Source organism: Vipera berus, assembly GCF_964194415.1.
Source record: "Vipera berus genome assembly, chromosome: 2".
Lineage (NCBI taxonomy): Eukaryota > Metazoa > Chordata > Lepidosauria > Squamata > Viperidae > Vipera > Vipera berus.
The window spans coordinates 262430528-262449113 of NC_138203.1; the positions used below are offsets into that span (position 1 = coordinate 262430528).

The window sequence follows — 18586 nt, forward strand, 5'->3', positions numbered from 1 at the left end:
TAGCTTCTTAATTACCCCCAGGGGAGTAGAGATACTTTAATTACTGGTTATCTTTCAGTCCCTCCCCCATGTATTTTTAAATAATAATACAGGACTATTAAAAAGAGAAGGGTTAAAAAAAAGAAAGAATAAATTGCTCCCAATCCACCTTCTCAGGTATATATGTAATGTGACGCTCGAACAATTAAGAGAGTCTGTTCTGGGGACAATTAACTAAACTCACCTAAAATTAGTAAGGATTAAACTGAGCATGATGTGCAAACAGGCAAGCTTCATTTAAAAGCAGGCTTGGCAAATAAGAGTTGGACTTACATGAGACTTCATTAGTGATTGCAGCTTAGATTGAGTGGGATGTATGGGGGGAAAAAACTAAGTTGAGGGGTCCTTGGTGCTCTCTGAGTTTGGTTGTTTTCTTGTAGACATTTATTTACCCAAACTAGGTAATATTGCATCATCATAATGTAAGTTGCTCCATCAGATAGGCAGAACCTAAACCCTGTCGGAGGAAAAATCCAATGTTTTGAACCCAGGCTGTAGTTTATCACAAGATACGTATAGGACCAGTGTTTTCCCTGTGTACCTAGAGCAGGGCTTTTCAACCAGTGGTACAGGTACCACCTGTGGTACATTGGCACCTAGCAGGTGGTACGCGAACATCCTGGGAAAGTGGTAGCAGGGGAGGGGAATGAGCTGAACTGGTGGTAGCACCGCAGAAGCCTGAGCGAGAGATGGCTGAAGCTGCAGGGCTGTCAGGTTTTTGATACCTTGCTAGGCGACTGGTGGTACTCGGATGTTGCCATAAGCTAAAAATGGTACAATGGGTGAAAAAGTTGAAAAGCCCTGACCTAGAGACAGTGGTGATGCTGAGATTAAGTAGTCTTCTTCTCCAAAAAAAGGGGAAAAAGATTTTCAAGTTACAACCTGAAAGTTTGTCTCATGAGGATTGAAGAAAGCATATAATTTGAAAAATATTACATATAGATAGGTAGTCCTTGACTTGTTGTTGTTGTTAGTTGCGAAGTTGTGTCCAACCCATCACAACCCCATGGGCAACGTTCCTCCAGGCCTTCCTGTCCTCTACCATCTTCTGGAGTCCGTTTAAGCTCACGCCTACTGCTTCAGTGACTCCATCCAGCCACCTCATTCTCTGTCGTCCCCTTCTTCTCTTGCCCTCAACCTTTCCAAGCATTAGGCTCTTTTCCAGTGAGTCCTTCCTTCTCATAGTCCTTGACTTACGACCACAATTTAGCCCAAGCCCAAAATTTCAGTTGCTAAGCAAGGCAGTTGTTAAGTGAGTTGTGCCCCATTTTATGATTTTTTTTGCCACAGTTCTTAAGGGAATCACCGCAGTTGTTAAGTGAACCATGCAGTCATTAAGTGAATTTGGCATCCCCCATTAACTTTGCTTGTCAGAAGCTGGCTGAGAAGGTCACAGATGGTGATATCACATGGCCCCGGGACAGTGTAGCTGTCATAAATGCATGCCAATTGCCAAGTGCCCGAATTTTGGTCATGTGACCATGTGGATACTGCAATGATCCTAAGTGTGAAAACCAGTCACAAGTCACTTTTTTCAGTGCTGTTGTAACTTTGAATGGTCACTAAACAAAGGGTTGCAAGGCAAGAACTACCCGTAATGAATTAAACACATCCTGGAACTAGAGAAGTAAAAGCAGCATTAATATAAGAGTTCACCATATGTCATGCATTCAGCATCTGTGTGAAGTTAGTGTCTATAGCCAAACAAAATAGGCAGACATTTGGTATCTATAGGTAGATATTTAATGGTTGGTATCCTAGTTAAAACAGCCTTCTCTAAGCCAGTGCTTCTAAGACAGGGGTGTCAAACTTGCAACGTCACGTGACTTTTTTTCCATTGCCGGCAATGGGGTGGGTACGGTTTCGGCATGACGCATCCGGCCCACGGGCTGGCAGTTTGACACCCATGCTCTAAGATGTAGGAAAATTCTGGGTGCCACTTATCCAGGGGACCTCTATTTGGAGGAAATTTGCGCTAGAACATTGGAAAAAGGAAACTTGCCAATTATTATTTCTCAGCCTAATAGATTTTTGAGGATTACACAGCAGAGCAGCAAGCTGCAATATATTTATTTATTTATTTAGTTACATTTATATACCGCCCTTTCCCTGAGGACTCAGGGCGGTTTACAGGGAATTAAAAAATCCAACATACAAAAGTTAAAACCGAATTAAAAAATATTAAATTGACCCTGTACACAATTAAAACCCCAATTAAAAATTTCTCCTCAGCCTGGGCCCGAGAGCTCAAAGAGCCAGGTCTTCAGGCCCCGGCGGAATGATCGGAGGTATATATATATACCTCAATTTCTTGGTGCAAAATAATAAATACGTTATGTTTACAATTATGTTTAATAAAATGAATAGTAGATGAAACACACTTAATTTGTTAGATTTTTATCCCACTTTTATTACTTTATAAGTAACTCAAGGTGGTAAATATATCTATTATTCCTTCCTCCTTCTATTTTCCCCACAACAACCGTGTAAGGTATGTTAGACTGAGCGTGACTGGCCCAAAGTCAGCCAGCTGGCTTTCATGCCTAAAGCAGGACTAGAACTCACCATCTCCTGGTTTGTAGGCCATCACCTGAACCACTACATCAAATCACTACATCCATTTACAACTGAAAAAACCCTTGTCTTTGTTTTTCCTCTGGGCATGGATTTCCCTTTGGTTGACTGGATTTTTTTTTCTTGGTTAGTTGGATTTTATATTTGAATTCTTTCTATTGCTGTATTTAAAAGCATATCCTTTGTGGTTTCAGTCTGTTCTGAAAGCACTGGAAAAAGCTCGGCGTATTTTTAAAATAAATTCATATATGCCATGTACATATAGGTAGTTGGCAATGCCCTCATATTTAATGAATTGATATGATGGGGAAGGGTTTGAGGGATTAAAAAGCAAATTATACTACTGAAAATGGATGCCATTGCCTCTTCTTGCTACAAATAAGGGATTCAACTAAGTAAAAGTTTTTACAGTGGTTCTCTTTTCGGAGTGCATTGCCCATGTTTTCCAGGCATTGAAGTGGTACCATTAACTGTTAAGTTCCCAGCACTTCAATAGCTGTAAAATCAGTCCAAAAACATCTAAAATTACTCTTTTGTTTTCTTTCACTTTTAAGTGCAGGACTATCAACATTTAATGTTTCCTTATTAACAAAACTCAGCTCCATCTGGTGGTAGCACAAGAAAGAAATCTTGGGTTAGAATTAATTTAGAATTAATTTAAATTTTAGATGCTTGAGGAAGACATTTCTGCTAAGTATATAGATCAGGGGGTCTTCAAACTTGGCCCTTTTATGACTTGTATACTTCAAGTCCCAGAATTCCTCAGCCAGCGTGCCTGGCTGAGGAATTCTGGGAGTTGAAGTCCACAAGTCATAAAAAGGCAAGGTTTGAAGAGCCCTGATATAGGTACTCCTCGATTTATAACCAATCATTTAGTGACTGTTACAACAGAAACTGAAAAAGTGACTTATGACTGGTCCTCAATCTTATAAGTTGTCACAGCATGCCCACAATCATGGTGATCAAAATTTGGGTGCTTGGCAATCAACATGTATTTACAATGATTACAGCATCCCTGGATCATGTGATTGCCATTTTGTAACCTTCCCAGCTGGCTTCTGACAAGCAAAGTCAATGGGGGAACTTGGTTTCATTTAAAGACAGCATTATTCACTTAACAAGTGATGTGACTTGCTTAACAGATGTGGCAAAAAAGGTAAAAAAAATGGGTGCAACTCATTTAGCAACCATCCTTGCTTAGCAACAGAAATTCTGGTCCCAGTATAAGTTCTAAGTTGAGGACTATGTATATTAGGAATTGAGACACGGAAAATACTAGTTTAGGTGAAGTTTAGTTTTACTTTTGAACCTCCAGACAATAATATAAGAACTTGTTGAAAAATAGATGATTGCTCCAGATTCAAGTATAACATTCTAAAGAAGTAACTGGAACCCACCTAAGATATATCCTAAAGACTAATTTCTAACGCTACTAGTCTGTCTCTCCAAAGATCCTACTTAAACATTTGAAGGCTTTCTTCCTTTTTAGCTGCTTAGGATCCTGCTGATGAGTGATAAACACGACCAAGATCCTCTTGGGGGAAGCACTCCAGTTGGGCTTGGCAGGAGAAAGGTGCCTCTTGTGTCTTTGAAACAAAAATAATGTTAAGATGGGTAAAAATTACCGTATTAGAGAAGATTCCTGAGAAAGAAAAGAAGCTGATGGATCATCAGACAAGTCACTGCCGTTATTAAGTCAGTCACATGGTTGTTAAGTGAATCTGGATTTCCCATTGACTCAGCTTGTCAGAAGGTCGCAAAAGCTGACCACGTGACCCCAGGACACTGCGAGCGTCATAAATACGAGGCAGTTGCCAAGAGGCTGAAGTTTGATTATGTGACTACGGGGAGGCTGCAACGGTCATAAAGTATGAAAAACGGTCCTAAGTCATTTTTTTTTCCAGCACCGCGTAGTAAGTTTGATGGGCACTAGATGAACTTTTGTAACTGAGGACTTACCTTTATTAGATGCCCTCCTTTACAGCACCGCCTTTTTGGAGGGGGGGGGCGCAAAAATAGAATCAAGATAGAATCAAGATCAAGTGAAGTACTAATACCACGTTACAATGCTTTGGTAAGGCCACACCTGGAATACTGCATCCAGTTTTGGTCACCACGATGTAAAAAAGATGTCAAGACTCTAGAAAGGGTAAAGAGAAGAGCAACAAAGATGATTAGGGGGCTGGAGGCTAAAACATATAAGGAACGGTTGCTGGAATTGGGTATGTGTAGTTTAATGAAGAGAAGGGTGAGGGGTGACATGATAGCAGTGTTCCAATATCTCAGGGGCTGCCACAAAGAAGAGGGAGTCAAGCTATTCTCCAAAGCACCTGAAAGCAGGACAAGAAGCAACGGATGGAAACTAGTCAAGGAGAGAAGCAACCTAGAACTAAGGAGAAACTTCCTGACAGTTAGAACAATTAACCAGTGGAACAACCTGCCTCCAGAGGTGGTGAATGCTCCAACACTGGAGGTTTTTAAGAAGAGACTGGACAGCCATTTGCCTGAAATGGTATAGGGTTTCCTGCCTGAGCAGGGGGTTGGACTAGATGACCTCCAAGGTCCCTTCCAACTTTATATTTTTTATTATTATTATTATTATTATTATTATTATTATTATTATTATTATTATTATTATTATTATTATTATTAAATGGACAATATGAAATTTGAGCGGGCCACGAACAAGAAGTATATATCGGAGGCGGTGACCCTTTGAGAGCTGTATGCAACGAAATTTCATTTTGATGTATGCCGATTGGTGTACATTCAAAGTGACAATAAAGTTATCATCATCATTAAAAAGAACGGACAAGCCGAGCAAGGGGGGGGGCGGATTGGCAGCTGCGCGTCCTCGCTCCGACCACCGCTAGAGGGCGCGGGGCGGCCTTCCCCGGCAAGGCCCCGCCCGCTCTTCCCGCCGCTCTCATGGCTGCCCTCCGGTCGCTGGGCTCGGCTCTCGCCTGGAGAGCAAGGCCCGTTTTCGCCCGCAGGTCAGTGCAGCGATGGGGCTGGAGACCGAAAAGCGCCCAATTCGCCCCTTTGCACCCGGGGAGGGGGCTGGAGCTGCTGCAGCTGCAGCTGCATTTCGGCTCGGCGCTGGGGAGCTCCGCCTCTCGGGGGGTCCAGCCTGGTACTGAAGCTCCGCCGTGCCCGTCAAAGAAACGCCCGGGGCTGCGGGGGGCTCCGGGCTGCGGCTCCTAACTGACCTTGGCTGAAGCTCAGCAAGCCGGATTTCCAGAGGGGCGCTCGGGGAAACGCCGGCGCGGTCCTGGGGAGGGCGAAGCAGCCTGCTCGGAGGAGGCGCCTTTCGCTCTCGGCGGCTGAGAAAACTCTTGGCCCGCGTGGCTGGGAAATTTTTCCCCTAAAGTAGGAGCTTTCCTGCAGGAGGAACTAAACCCCTTTTTCTGTGAGGGAGTGCAGGGGGTGGGGGAAAAAAAGAAAAAAAGAAATCGCTTGGTTTAGTTGTGGCTCAGAAAGGGGCAGGGCAGTCCCAGATCTGGATGGATTTGGAAGTTATGTTGGGAGTCTGAATTAAAATTGGATTTGATCTTGGGAGATCGGCTGCCTGTTATGGTGCCGAGGGTTGGGATGGGACGGGAAAGGCGCTTTGGCTTTTGTTGCTTCGCTGGAAGAGGGTTTCAGGGGTGCACACTGTTTTACATGCACACACTTTTCAAAGCCCATTTGTAATTACGGCTAGTCCTCTTACGATCATTATTGAGCCCAAAATTGCTGTGTCTAAGACTCTTTTAAGTGAAACATTTTATTTCATTTCATTTATTATATTTGTATACCGCCCTTCTCCTGAAGGACTCAGGGCGGTGAACAGGGCACATAAAAATACAGAATACAAAAATTAAAAAAAAGAATTAAATAAGAGCCCGAGCTAAAAACAGTAGAGTAATAAAAATCCCCAATAAAAACCCCAGCACATCCCCCATCAGGCCAGGCCGGCTTGCTCAAATAGGTAGGTCTTCAGGCCGCGTCGGAAGGAGCGAAGGTCAGGTGCCATCCGGAGCTCAACCGGCAGCTAATTCCATAAAGCCGGGGCGCCCACAGAGAAGGCCCTCCCCCTGGGGGCCACCAGCCGGCATTCTCTGACCGGTGGCACCCTGAGGAGGCCCTCTCTGTGGGAACGCACAGGGCGGAGGGAAGTTGACGCCGGCAGCAGGTGATCCCCGAGGTACTCTGGACCCATGCCATGTAGGGCCTTGAAAACCATTACCAAAACCTTGAACCTCACCCGGAAGACAACTGGTAGCCAATGCAGCTTGCGGAGCAAAGGTGTAACATGGGAGTACGGGGAAACTCCCAAGACAACTCTCGCGGCTGCATTCTGTACCAGCTGGAGCCTCCGAGTGGTTTTTTAACGTTTGTTAAACATTTTATTTAATTTAATTTTAATTTAATAATATTTCTATACCGCCCTTCTCCCGAAGGACTCAGGGCGGTGAACAAGGCAGGGATAAAAATACAGGATTACAAAAGTTAAAAAATAATTAAATACATGCCCATATACTAAAAACAATTAATACATCTTAAAACCCCAATAAAATAACAATAACAACCCCCCCAGTCCCCCATCAGGCCAGGCCAGCTTGTTCAAAAAAGTATGTTTTTAGCTCGCGGCGAAAGGAGCGAAGATCGGGCGCCGTCCGGAGCTCAACCGGTAGCTGATTCCATAGCTCCGGGGCGCCCACAGAGAAGGATCTCCCCCTGGGGGCCACCAATCGACATTCTCTGACCAGTGGCACCCTGAGGAGGCCCTCTCTGTGGGAACGCACAGGGCGGAGGGAAGTTGATGCCGGCAGCAGGTGTTCCCTAAGGTACTCCGGACCCCTGCCAAGTAGGGCTTTGAACACCATTACTAGTACCTTGAATCTCACCCGGAAGACAACTGGTAACCAATGCAGCTCACGGAGCAGAGGTGTAACGTGGGAGTATCGGGAGACTCCCAACACAACTCTCGCGGCTGCATTCTGTACCAGTTGGAGCCTCCGGGTGGTCCTCAAGGGCAGCCCCATGTAGAGAGCGTTGCAGTAGTCCAGTCGAGAGGTCACGAGCGCGTGAGTGACCGTGCATAGATCATCCCGGCTTAGATAGGGCCGCAACTGGCGCACCAGGCGAACCTGGGCGAAAGCCCCCCTAGTCACAGCTCCTATATGGTCTTCCAGGGTGAGCCGTGAATCTAGGAGGACTCCCAAGTTGCGAGCCCTATCTACGGGGGGTAATAGTTCACCCCCCCATAGAAAGAGGTGGAATATCCGAATAGACCCGGGATGAAGGTATGCAAAGCCACTCAGTCTTGTCGGGGTTGAGTTGAAGTCTGTTCCTCCCCATCCAGACCCGAACCGCCTCCAGGCAACGGGACATCACGTTGAGGGCATCACTGGGGTGGTTTGGGGTCGAAAGGAAAAGCTGGGTATCATCAGCATACTGATGATACCCAACTCCAAAACCACGAATGATCTCACCCAGCGGTTTCATATAGATGTTGAACAGGAGAGGCGAGAGGACCGACCCCTGAGGAACTCCACAAACGAGAGACCTCGCGGTCGACCTCTGCCCTCCTGTCAACACCGACTGCGAACGTCCCTGGAGATAGGAGGAGAACCACTGTAAAACCGTGCCTCCCACTCCCAATCCCCTGAGACGCCGCAGCAAGATACCATGGTCGATGGTATCGAAAGCCCCTGAGAGGTCTAATAGGACTAGAACAGAGGAATGTCCCCTGTCCCGAGCCCTCCAGAGATCATTCACCAGCGCGACCAATGCCGTCTCCGTGCTGTACCCGGGCCTGAAACCCGATTGGTACGGGTCTAGATAATCCGCTTCATCCAGGACCAGAGGGAGCTGATGCGCCACCACACTCTCAACAACCTTCGCAAGAAAGCGAAGGTTGGAGACGGGACGAAAGTTGTTCAATACAGCTGGGTCCAAGGCAGGCTTCTTGAGGAGAGGCCTCACCACCGCCTCTTTCAAGACGGCGGGGAAGCTACCCTCATTCAGAGAAGCCGAAATAACTGCCTGGAACCAGCTGCGTGTCCTCTCCCGGGCTGCATAAACCAGCCAGGAAGGGCACGGGTCCAATAAACATGTGGTGGAGCTCAGCCTCCCCATGATCCTGTCCACTTCCTCCGGAGTCACAGAATCAAACTCCTCCCAGGTGATATCGACAAGACCGCCCGTGTCCTGATCGTCAGACTGCCCAGTCAGAGTCCAGACCGGTCCGAATCCGAGCGATTTTGTCCGACAGATGCTGGTTAAACTCCTCGGCACGACCCTGCAAGGGTTCTTCCCTCACCTCCTGATTCAGGAGGGAGCGAGTCACCCTAAACAGGGCGGCCGGGCGATTATCTGCGGACGCGATAAGAGTAGCGAAGTGGTTAGACCTTGCCTCCCTTATCGCAGCGAGATAAGACCTAATATGGGCTCTTAGTCGCAATCGGTCGGATTCGGATCGGCTGGGTCTCCAACCGCTCTCTAGGCCCCGTCTCCGACGCTTCATCTCCCGGAGCTCCGCGAAAAACCATGGAGCTCGACGGGATCTGCACCGGGTCAGGGGCCGCAAGGGTACAACTCGGTCAAGAGCCTCAGTGGCTGCCCTTTCCCAGGCTTCCACTAAGGCATCTGCCGAGCTGTGAGCAAGGGAGGCAGGTGGGGACCCCAGCGCCGCCTGGAACCTCTCGGGATCCATTAAGCGTCTGGGGCGGTACCATTTAATTGGTTCCACGCACCCACGGCGAGGGGTGGCAAAACGGAAGACCAGCCGCAGGAGATGATGATCGGTCCATGACAGGGGCATAACAATTGGGGAGCCCCCACCAAGATCATCTAACCACCGTCCAGATAAGAAAACTAGGTCAAGGGTGTGGCCTCCCTCATGAGTCGGTCCCGAAATTACTTGCATCAGGTCCATGGCCGTCATGGAAGCCATGAACTCCCGAGCCAACTCAGATGATCCTCCCAGCGATGGTAGATTGAAGTCCCCCAAAACTATAAGTTTCGGGAACTCAATCACCAACCCAGAGAGGATATCGAGAAGCTCAGGCAGGGCTGCTGCTGTGTGACTAGGCGAAAGGTACACCAGCAGCAAGCCCAACTGCGCACCAGGGCCGCATCTCAAAAAGAGAGACTCACACCCGACTATCTGGGGAACGGTGGCCTCCCGCGGACACAAGGTCTCCCTCATAACAACCGCCACACCCCCGCCCCTGCCCTGAGCCCGAGGCCGGTGTAGCACCCGGAAACCTGGTGGGCAAAGGTCAACCAGAGGAATCCCGCCCTCTGGGCCCAACCAAGTCTCCGTGATGCAAGCCAGGTCCATGACTTTTCTTGCCACAGTTGTTAAGTGAATCACTGCAGTTGCTAAATTAAGTAACGCGGTTGCTATGTGAAACTGGTTCCCCCATTGACTTTGCTTGTCAGAAGGTGGCAAAAGGTGATCGCATGACCCCGGGACACTGCAATTGTCATTTGAACCGGTTGCCAAGCATCTGAATTTTCATCACGTGACCGTGGGGAATACTGTGATGGTTGTAAGTGTGAAAAATGGTCATAAGTCAAAAGGCAGCTCTGTCCTTAGTGGATATATTTAAATAATACCTCCTCAAAGTTCAGAGTTCACTCAGTTTTGCCAGAGGCAGGCGTGTGCAATACAGGTAGTCCTCGACTTATGACCACAATTGAGCCCAACGTTTCTGTTGCTAAGTGAAACATTTGTTAAGTGAATTTTTCCCCATTTTACAACCTTTCTAGACACAGTTGTTAAGTGAATCACTGCAGTTGTTTAGTAACGGTTGTTAAGTGAATCTGGCTTCCCTTTGACATTGCTTATCAGAAGGAACAAAACGAGAGTACATGACCTCAGGACATTGAAACTGGCATAAATATGAGTCAGTTGTCAAGCATCCAAATTTTGATCAAGTGACTATGGGGATGCTGCAACAGTTGTATGAAAAACTCATAAGTCACTTTTTTTTAGTGACATTGTAACTTTGAGCAGTCACTAAATGAACTGTTGTAAGTCAAGGACTACCTGTACTTTGAAAAGCTAAAATCTTGTTTGAAAAGTCCTTAGTGTTGCTTGTTTCAAGAGCTTTAAACCCATTGAGAAAGCAGCAGTATCAACAATAACAGGCCAGTTGAACCTTACAGAAGGGAGAGTGCCAAAATTATTTAATTATGTCATTCTGTCCAGAGCATTTACCTCATAAAAATTATATTGCTGGCTGGAATATTCTGGCAGTTGAAGTCCTCGCATCTTTAAAATGGCTAAGATTGGGAAAACTGCAATAAAGGGATGTAAATTATTCTGGATTAAAATAAGGGGACAAGACAATAACCTGCCTACTATAATTTAAATGCTGTTTTTTCACATTGTACCTAGAAGTACAGATAGTCCTCAACTTACAACAGTTCAATTAGTGACCATTTTTAGTTCCGTTTGGAACTGAAAAATGTGACTTATGACCATTTTTCACACTCATGACCATTGCAGTAACCCCATGGTCACATGAAGAAAATTCAGATGCTCTTATTTATGACGGTTGCAGTATCTCAGGATCACGTGATCACCTTTTGCAGCCACCTGACAAGCAAAGTCAATGGGAAAGCCAGGTTCACTTAACAACTACATTACTTAAGAGCTGCAGCAATTCACTTAACAACTGTGGTAAGAAAGGTCGTAAAATGACGCAAAACTCAATGTCACACTTAGCAACATAAACTTTGGGCTCAATTGTGGTTGTAAGCCAACTACTTGTAACTCGACTACAATTTTACTTCCCCAGTGGCCACAATTTTACTTCAATCCTGCACAGAGCTTTAACCAGTATTCAGGGTTACTGTGTTGTCTGTCCTTTTTGGATATAGCTCAACTCCAGGTAGTAGCCCCTCATTTCCATTTAGTTCATGTAACAACCAGTAAAAGTGTAGTGAAAGCTAGCTAACTGGCATTTTGACTTACTGGTCAGGCCTTCCGCCATTATCTCATATTCTCTCTCTCTTTTCAGTTTCAGGCAATCTCAGCGAAATCATCGCCTCACACCTTCCGATGATGAGCTTCTCCAAAAAACAACAATCCATCATTTGGAAAGAGACTCACCAAACATGATGTTTATTGAAAATTACACTAATTATGGTTTCTCCATCAATGGGAACACAGTGGTAGGCCCTTGTGCTATTTTGCCACAAGCCATCCTGCAGTGGAATGTGAGTGTGTAAGCTTTTCAGTTCCTTAATAGAGATACATGAATCTCTTCAGTTCAGGATATATATTTTCTCCCTGTAATATATTTTTCCTTAAATCCATTTACAGCAAGTCCTTGCGTAATGATGGGAATTTCCACAACTAAGCAATATGGTTTTAAAGAGCAATGTACATGATCACACTGCTTAGCGATGGCAGTTCCAGCCAGTTCTAGATTACCATCATTAAGCAAGAACCTCATGAGCTTGACTTCCTGCTGGCTTCCCCAATGATTTTGCTTGTGGGAAGCTATCAACTATGTTCACGTGATAGCGGGATGCTGTGATTGACAGAAATCTGGGCTGGTTCCTGAACACCTGGATTGTGATCATGTGACTACAAGGTCACTGCAACAATGAGGATCAGTCATAACTAGCACTCATTTAGTGCCGTTCCAAGTTTGAATGGTCGCTGAGGGAGTGTCATTTAATAAGGACCACCTGTACATGCCAGTTTGCGATTCACATAGAATAATGTTTTTAATGGAAACTATGTATTTTAATGCATAAAACTCCCGCTTACCTTCAGAGATCATGTAGTCCATCTAAAGCAGTGTTTCTCAACCTTGACCTCTTGAGATGTATGGACTTCAACATGCCGGCTGTTCTGGGAGTTGAAGTCCACACACCTTCCAAGTGGACAAGGTTGAGAAACACTGCGTTTTCTTATGCTGCTTATTGAGTATTGGAAAAGTTTGTCTTATATTATTTTGTTTCATATTCCAGGTTGGCACATACAAAGATATTATTGGAGACAGTCTTGTTCTGTTCTATATGCTGGAGCCCAAAATAGGTACAAAAGAACCGTGGGTCTTGGGCTGGGGTTTTAGAGGGTTTTTGTTAGTTTTGGTCTTAAGGAGGAAATAACGTCTCATCATCTTTCCCTGCCTTGCCCTGCTGGTTGTCCTAGAAATTGTGGTCCTGGGAACGGGAGCCAAAGTAGAGAGGCTGGATCCTGATGTCCTGAAATGTTTGCAGCAACGTGGGATTGCTGTGGAAGTACAAAGCACGGTAAGAGGTGGTGTGGTAAGGACAGGAAGAAGCAGATAGCAAGAAAGATTAGGGGAGAAAGCAACACACTAGTTTTTCTTCTTCGGGTTGAGGAATTTATGAAACCTCAAAATAGAAAAAGCTGGATGGCACAGGCAGCGTGAAACCTCATTGCCCGATGCAGTGTTTGGCATGCTTAGCATTCTTATTTAGGTTGCATACTTCTAGTCCTCATGGTTTGTTTCTTTAACGTGCACAGAAATGCATACGGAGCTTATTTTTTTTATCTCCAGAAGTCTTTATTTGGATCATATGCTCCAGGAAATTTGGCAGTAAGGCCTTTGGCATTTTGCAATGGAATTTGTACCGCTCTTTTCCTCCATAGGCGTTGATATAGTGATTTGCTAAAGCATGAACTGGCAATAGACATAGGCTCTCATCTTTTTCTCCATACGGATTCCTTTGGTTGGGGTGCATTTTTCCCTGCTGGCTTTGAATTTGGACCCAGGCGCCCAGCTGTTTCCATCTTGTGGATGGAAACTAATCAAGGAGAGGACCAACCTAGAACTAAGGAGAAATTTCCTGACAGTTAGAACAATTAATCAGTGGAAGGACTTGCCTCCAGAAGTTGTGGGTGCTCCCAACACTGGAGATTTTGAAGAAGAAGATCGGACAGTTATGTAGGGTTTCCTGCTTGAGTAGGGGGTTACTCTGTTATTCTGTCTCATCTCTTTGGCTCCACAGCCTAACGCTTGCGCCACTTTCAACTTCCTGGTAAGCGAACGACGCGTGACAGCTGCTGGACTCATACCTCCTCCTCCTGGTGCCATGTCTGAATAAGCCTTTAAGGGTAAGACGAGATAAGAGGCGTTCTAAGCAGGCTAGAGAAAGAGACTCTACTGTCATGGCTGCCCGCCCCTTCGGGGAGCTTTCAGCTGCTTCTCCCAGTCACAGACAAGCATCAGCAGCAAAACATCACCAAAAGAGCTGGGTTTTTTTCCCCCCAGGTTTACAGTTAGAGCTGAGGCTGGCTGCTCTTCCTTGCATTGCAGCAGCAGCCCAGCTTGGAAAAGAAGGCCTGAAAGTGATTATTATGCACCACTGTTTGTGTCTTATATCTAGTTGTTCTCTGAAACAACTGCAGGCTGCTAGTGAATTTTTATCCTCGGAGGAAATCTGTTGGGTAGACTGAAATAAAATTATTTGTCCAAAATTGATTTGCAGGCTTTGAGACGAAGTTTTAAATGTGGGCTTCTTTGCCCACGTGTCATCTATTTTGTTATTTATTTAATTCAATTTATTTCTGTTTATATAACCCTCTGCTTGATCCTGCTTAGCATATCCTACGTTATCAGTGAACTGCAATTTAAGTTTTTATTTAAGCAGCCCAGCGAACGAATCATAAAAAGAACATGTGAAAACATATAAGGAAGATACAGTCATGGCCGAAATTGTTGGCACCCCAGAAATTTTTCCAGAAAATCAAGTATTTCTCACAGAAAAGTATTGCAGGAACACATGTTTTGCTATACACAGATTTATTCCCTTTGTGTGTATTGGAACACAACAAAAAAAGGGAGGAAAAAAAGCAAATTGGACATAATGTCAAACAAAACTCCAAAAATGGGCTGGACAAAATTATTGGCACCCTTAACTTAATATTTGGTTGCACACCCTTTGGAAAAAATAACTGAAATCAGTCGCTTCCTATAACTATCAATAAGCTTCTTACACCTCTCACCCGGGATTTTGGACCACTCTTCCTTCGCAAACTGCTCCATGTCTCTCTTATTGGAAGGGCACCTTTTCCCAACAGCAATTTTAAGATCTCTCCAAAGGTGTTCAATGGGATTCAGATCTGGACTCATTGCTGGCCACTTCAGAACTCTCCAGCGCTTTCTTGCCATCCATTTCTGGGTGCTTTTTGACGTATGTTTGGGGTAATTGTCCTGCTGGAAGACCCAAGATCTCGGACACAAATCCAGCTTTCTGACACTGGGCTCTACAGTGCGACCCAAAATCCTTTGGTAATCCTCAGATTTCATGATGCCTTGCACACATTCAAGGCACCCAGTGCCAGAGGCAGCAAAACAACCCCAAAACATCATTGAACCTCCACCATATTTCACTGTAGGTACTGTGTTCTTTTCTTTGTAGGCCTCATTTCGTTTTTGGTAAACAGTAGAATGATGTGCTTTACCAAAAAGCTCTATCTTGGTCTCATCTGTCCACAAGACGTTTTCCCAGAAGGATTTTGGCTTACTCAAGTACATTTTGGCAAACTGTAATCTTGCTTTTTTATGTCTCTGTGTCAGCAGTGGGGTCCTCCTGGGTCTCCTGCCATAGCGTTTCATTTCATTTAAATGTCGACGGATAGTTCGCGCTGACACTGATGCTCCCTGAGCCTGCAGGACAGCTTGCATTGCTTTGGAACTTGTTTGGGGCTGCTTATCCACTATCCGGACTATCCTGCGTTGCAACCTTTCATCAATTTTTCTCTTCCGTCCACGACCAGGGAGATTAGCTACAGTGCCATGGGTTGCAAACTTTTCTTCTCCTCTTTCTGTTGTCCATGCTTAGTGTGGCACACACAGACACACAATGCAAAGACTAAGTGAACTTCTCTCCTTTTTATCTGCTTTCAGGTGTGATTTTTATATATTGCCCACACCTGTTACTTGCCCCAGATGTTTAAAGGAGCATCACATGCTTGAAACAATCTTATTTATCCACAATTTTGAAAGGGTGCCAGTAATTTTGTCCAGCCCATTTTTGGAGTTTTGTTTGACATTATGTCCAATTTGCTTTTGTTCCTCCCTTTTTTGTTGTGTTCCAATACACACAAAGGGAATAAACCTGTGTATAGCAAAACATGTGTTCCTGCAATACTTTTCTGGGAGAAATACTTGATTTTATGGAAAAATTTCTGGGGTGCCAACAATTTCGGCCATGACTGTATCTAATCTCTCCCTATTGTCAATATTCATACCCCATGCCAGAGACCAAGCCAACATGTTTTTCTGTGTTCTGCGTGTGGTGTGTGCCTGCACATGGTGGCTGCTAAGAGAGGGAGGGTGGGGTCTGGGTTTGTAGAGCTAGAGGACGATGTCATGGCTTAGGAAGTAAGAGGGATGTGCCTCATGGTTAGCTTATTGCTTGTAGCTCAGCATTGATGTGAGGGTTGTCTTTTGAATAAAATCTCATTTAAAAGGCCTACATGGCAGAACATGGATGAATCAATAGCAATAGCAATATGCCACTCCATAGTGCTTTACAGCACTCTCTAAGCCAGGGGTAGGCAACCTCAGCTCTTTTATGACTCATGGACTTCAACTCCCAAAATTCCTCAGTCAACATAGTTGACTGAGGAATTTTGGGAGTTGAAGTCCATGAGTCATAAAAGAGCCAAGGTTGCCTACCCCTGCTCTAAGCAGGTTACAGTATATTGCTCCCAGTAATCTGGGTCCTCATTTTACCGACATCAGAACGCTGAATCAATCTAGTGCCTGTCAGGATCGAACTCCTAGTGGTGGGCAGAGTTAGCTTGCAATAATGCATTCTAACCACCGTTCCCTCACATCTCCTATTGAAGGACTGCTTCCTGTCACTGAAAGCTCAGAGTGGACTCCAAGCCCTCTTGAACCTGGGATAGTTTGCATAGGAACCATGCATTGTTACAAGGCCGTAGCCTCTTCTGCCATTTTGCAGAGCAAACAGCTGGCGTGCCATATTGCTTAGCTTAAGCATATCCCAGACCCATAGTTTTAAGGAACATGTCATAAAGGTAGTCCTCGACTTACAACAGTTCATTTAGTGACCGCTCAAACTTAACAACGGCACTGAAAAAAGTGTCCTACAAGTTTTTCACACAACTGTTGCAGCATCCCCATGGTCACATGATCAAAATTCCAGTGCTTGACAACTGACTCATTTATGACGGTTGCAGTGTCCTGGGGCCATGTGATCTCATTTGGTGACCTTCTGGCAAGCAATGTCAAAAAGAAGCCAGATTCACTTAACAATCGTGTTACTAACTTAATAACTGCTGCGATTCACTTAACAACTGTGGCAAGGTCATAAAATGGGGCAAAATTTACTTAACAAATGTTTTACTTAGCAACAGAAATTTGGGGCTCAATTGTGGGTCGTACGTTGAGGACTACCTATATTGCACACGTCTGCATCTGGCAAAGCTGAGTGAACTCTGAACTTTGAGGAGGTATTATTTAAATATATGCACCAAGGACAGAGCTGCCCTTTGCCAGGACTTGTGGAACCGTCAACAGATCAGTCAATGATATATCCAAGTGGATCCCAAATCTTTTACAGTAATGGAAAGTGATTTTGGTTCTCACATTTAAGTGCTCCAGGAAAGCTAACTGGTCTTTTAAACATATTTCATAGCCTCATTACTATGAACCTGTATTTATTTCCCATGAGATAAGATAGGAAATGAACTTTTAGTAGAACAGTTTAATAATTTGATTCAAAAGACAAAAAAGTGGCTCCACTTGAATGCACAAACTGCAACTGTTTAAAGTTAACCAAAAGCCTATTTTTATAGGAACACCCAGCAGTGGGCAGTCATGTGACACCAGGAAATGATGTGACTGCTTTAGAAAATTGAGGACAGGTGCTGTTGCTGCACAAGGGCATCTGCAAATGACTGGGCAGCTATTTGCCTTTGAATTTAAGGTCATTTAAGTCCTGTTGACAGGCATTTTGTGTATCAAATCAAGGAATCTGTACAAGTTAATTAATGCATCTTTCCCCACAATATTTTTACAGAATGATTCACTGTGATATGGCATAAACCATTGGCATGCGTTAACAACTGAAGGTTTGTTTGTTTGAGTAGTCTCTCAAGACTACAAAGACAAATCCACAGAGTTGGGTTGACCTTTTTTGGGGGAAGTGGTTTGAAAGGGCTGACTTGGGTCCTGGCTGGCCTTATGCCTAAGGCAGGACTAGAACTCAAAGTCTTCTAGTTTTCAGTCCAGTGCCTTTAACCGCTACACCAAACTGGCTCTCCAATTTGTATAAGCAACTGATGTCCCATAAGCCACCAAATAAACATGTGTCCATCATTAGTTTATAAGTAAGCATTGCGGTTGCCCTCAGGGGGCCGGGTGGGCGTGGCCTACTGGGTGGGCATGGCCAGTGTGTATGGCCTACTGGGTGGGCGTGGCCAGCTCTACATCGTTGGCATCAAGGGTGCCTATGGGGGCCCGGGCAGGAGGGGGACAGATCTGGGGGTCTCTGGCAGAAGGAGGGTCTCTGGGCCAGGGCCAAGGCATCGGGGGCCGTTCCCTCACTGTTTCCAGGATGGCTTCGCGGGCCGCATGAAACCACTTCGCGGGCCGGATCCGGCCCCCAGGCCTTGTGTTTGACATGTCTGCTCTAGAACAGAGGTGTCAGACTGTCGGCTGCGTCACACAGAAGTTGCGCCCACCCCATTTCCAGTAATGGCAAAACTGTCCCAATACATTGTGCGATGTCTGCTCTAGAATATTTCAGTTAGCTTTCCCAGGCCAATCAAAACAAGAACAGACTGAATTTGAGAAACATGCAGTGCTTTTTTTGTAAAAGAAAAAGGTGCCGGAACTCACACACATCATACAACCTGCCTTGCCTACCCTACAAGGTATTCCATCCAAAAAAGGTGCTGGAACTCTGTTCTGAGCGTTCTATGAGAAAAAAAGCCCTGGAAACATGTGATTTTTAACAAAGA

General features: G+C 45.2%; 1 protein-coding gene across 3 annotated transcripts in view; it reads left to right on the plus strand.

The window, feature by feature from the left end:
* The first annotated feature begins 5519 nt into the window (after nucleotides 1-5519).
* NDUFAF3 (NADH:ubiquinone oxidoreductase complex assembly factor 3) overlaps nucleotides 5520-18586 on the plus strand; it is a 28814-nt gene continuing 15747 nt past the window's right edge. Inside the window, exons 1-6 of one of the 3 annotated variants that reach the window (XM_081318670.1) lie at nucleotides 5520-5606; nucleotides 11631-11829; nucleotides 12592-12658; nucleotides 12776-12876; nucleotides 13600-13705; nucleotides 17420-17973. In XM_081318670.1, coding sequence (XP_081174796.1) covers nucleotides 5542-5606; nucleotides 11631-11829; nucleotides 12592-12658; nucleotides 12776-12876; nucleotides 13600-13695 — 528 coding nt within the window. In that variant the 5' untranslated portion in view covers nucleotides 5520-5541 and the 3' untranslated portion in view covers nucleotides 13696-13705; nucleotides 17420-17973. Of the gene's footprint in view, nucleotides 5607-11630; nucleotides 11830-12591; nucleotides 12659-12775; nucleotides 12877-13599; nucleotides 14073-17419; nucleotides 17974-18586 lie in introns of those variants that run through there. The other 2 variants (XM_081318671.1, XM_081318669.1) reach the window with 2 other exon arrangements.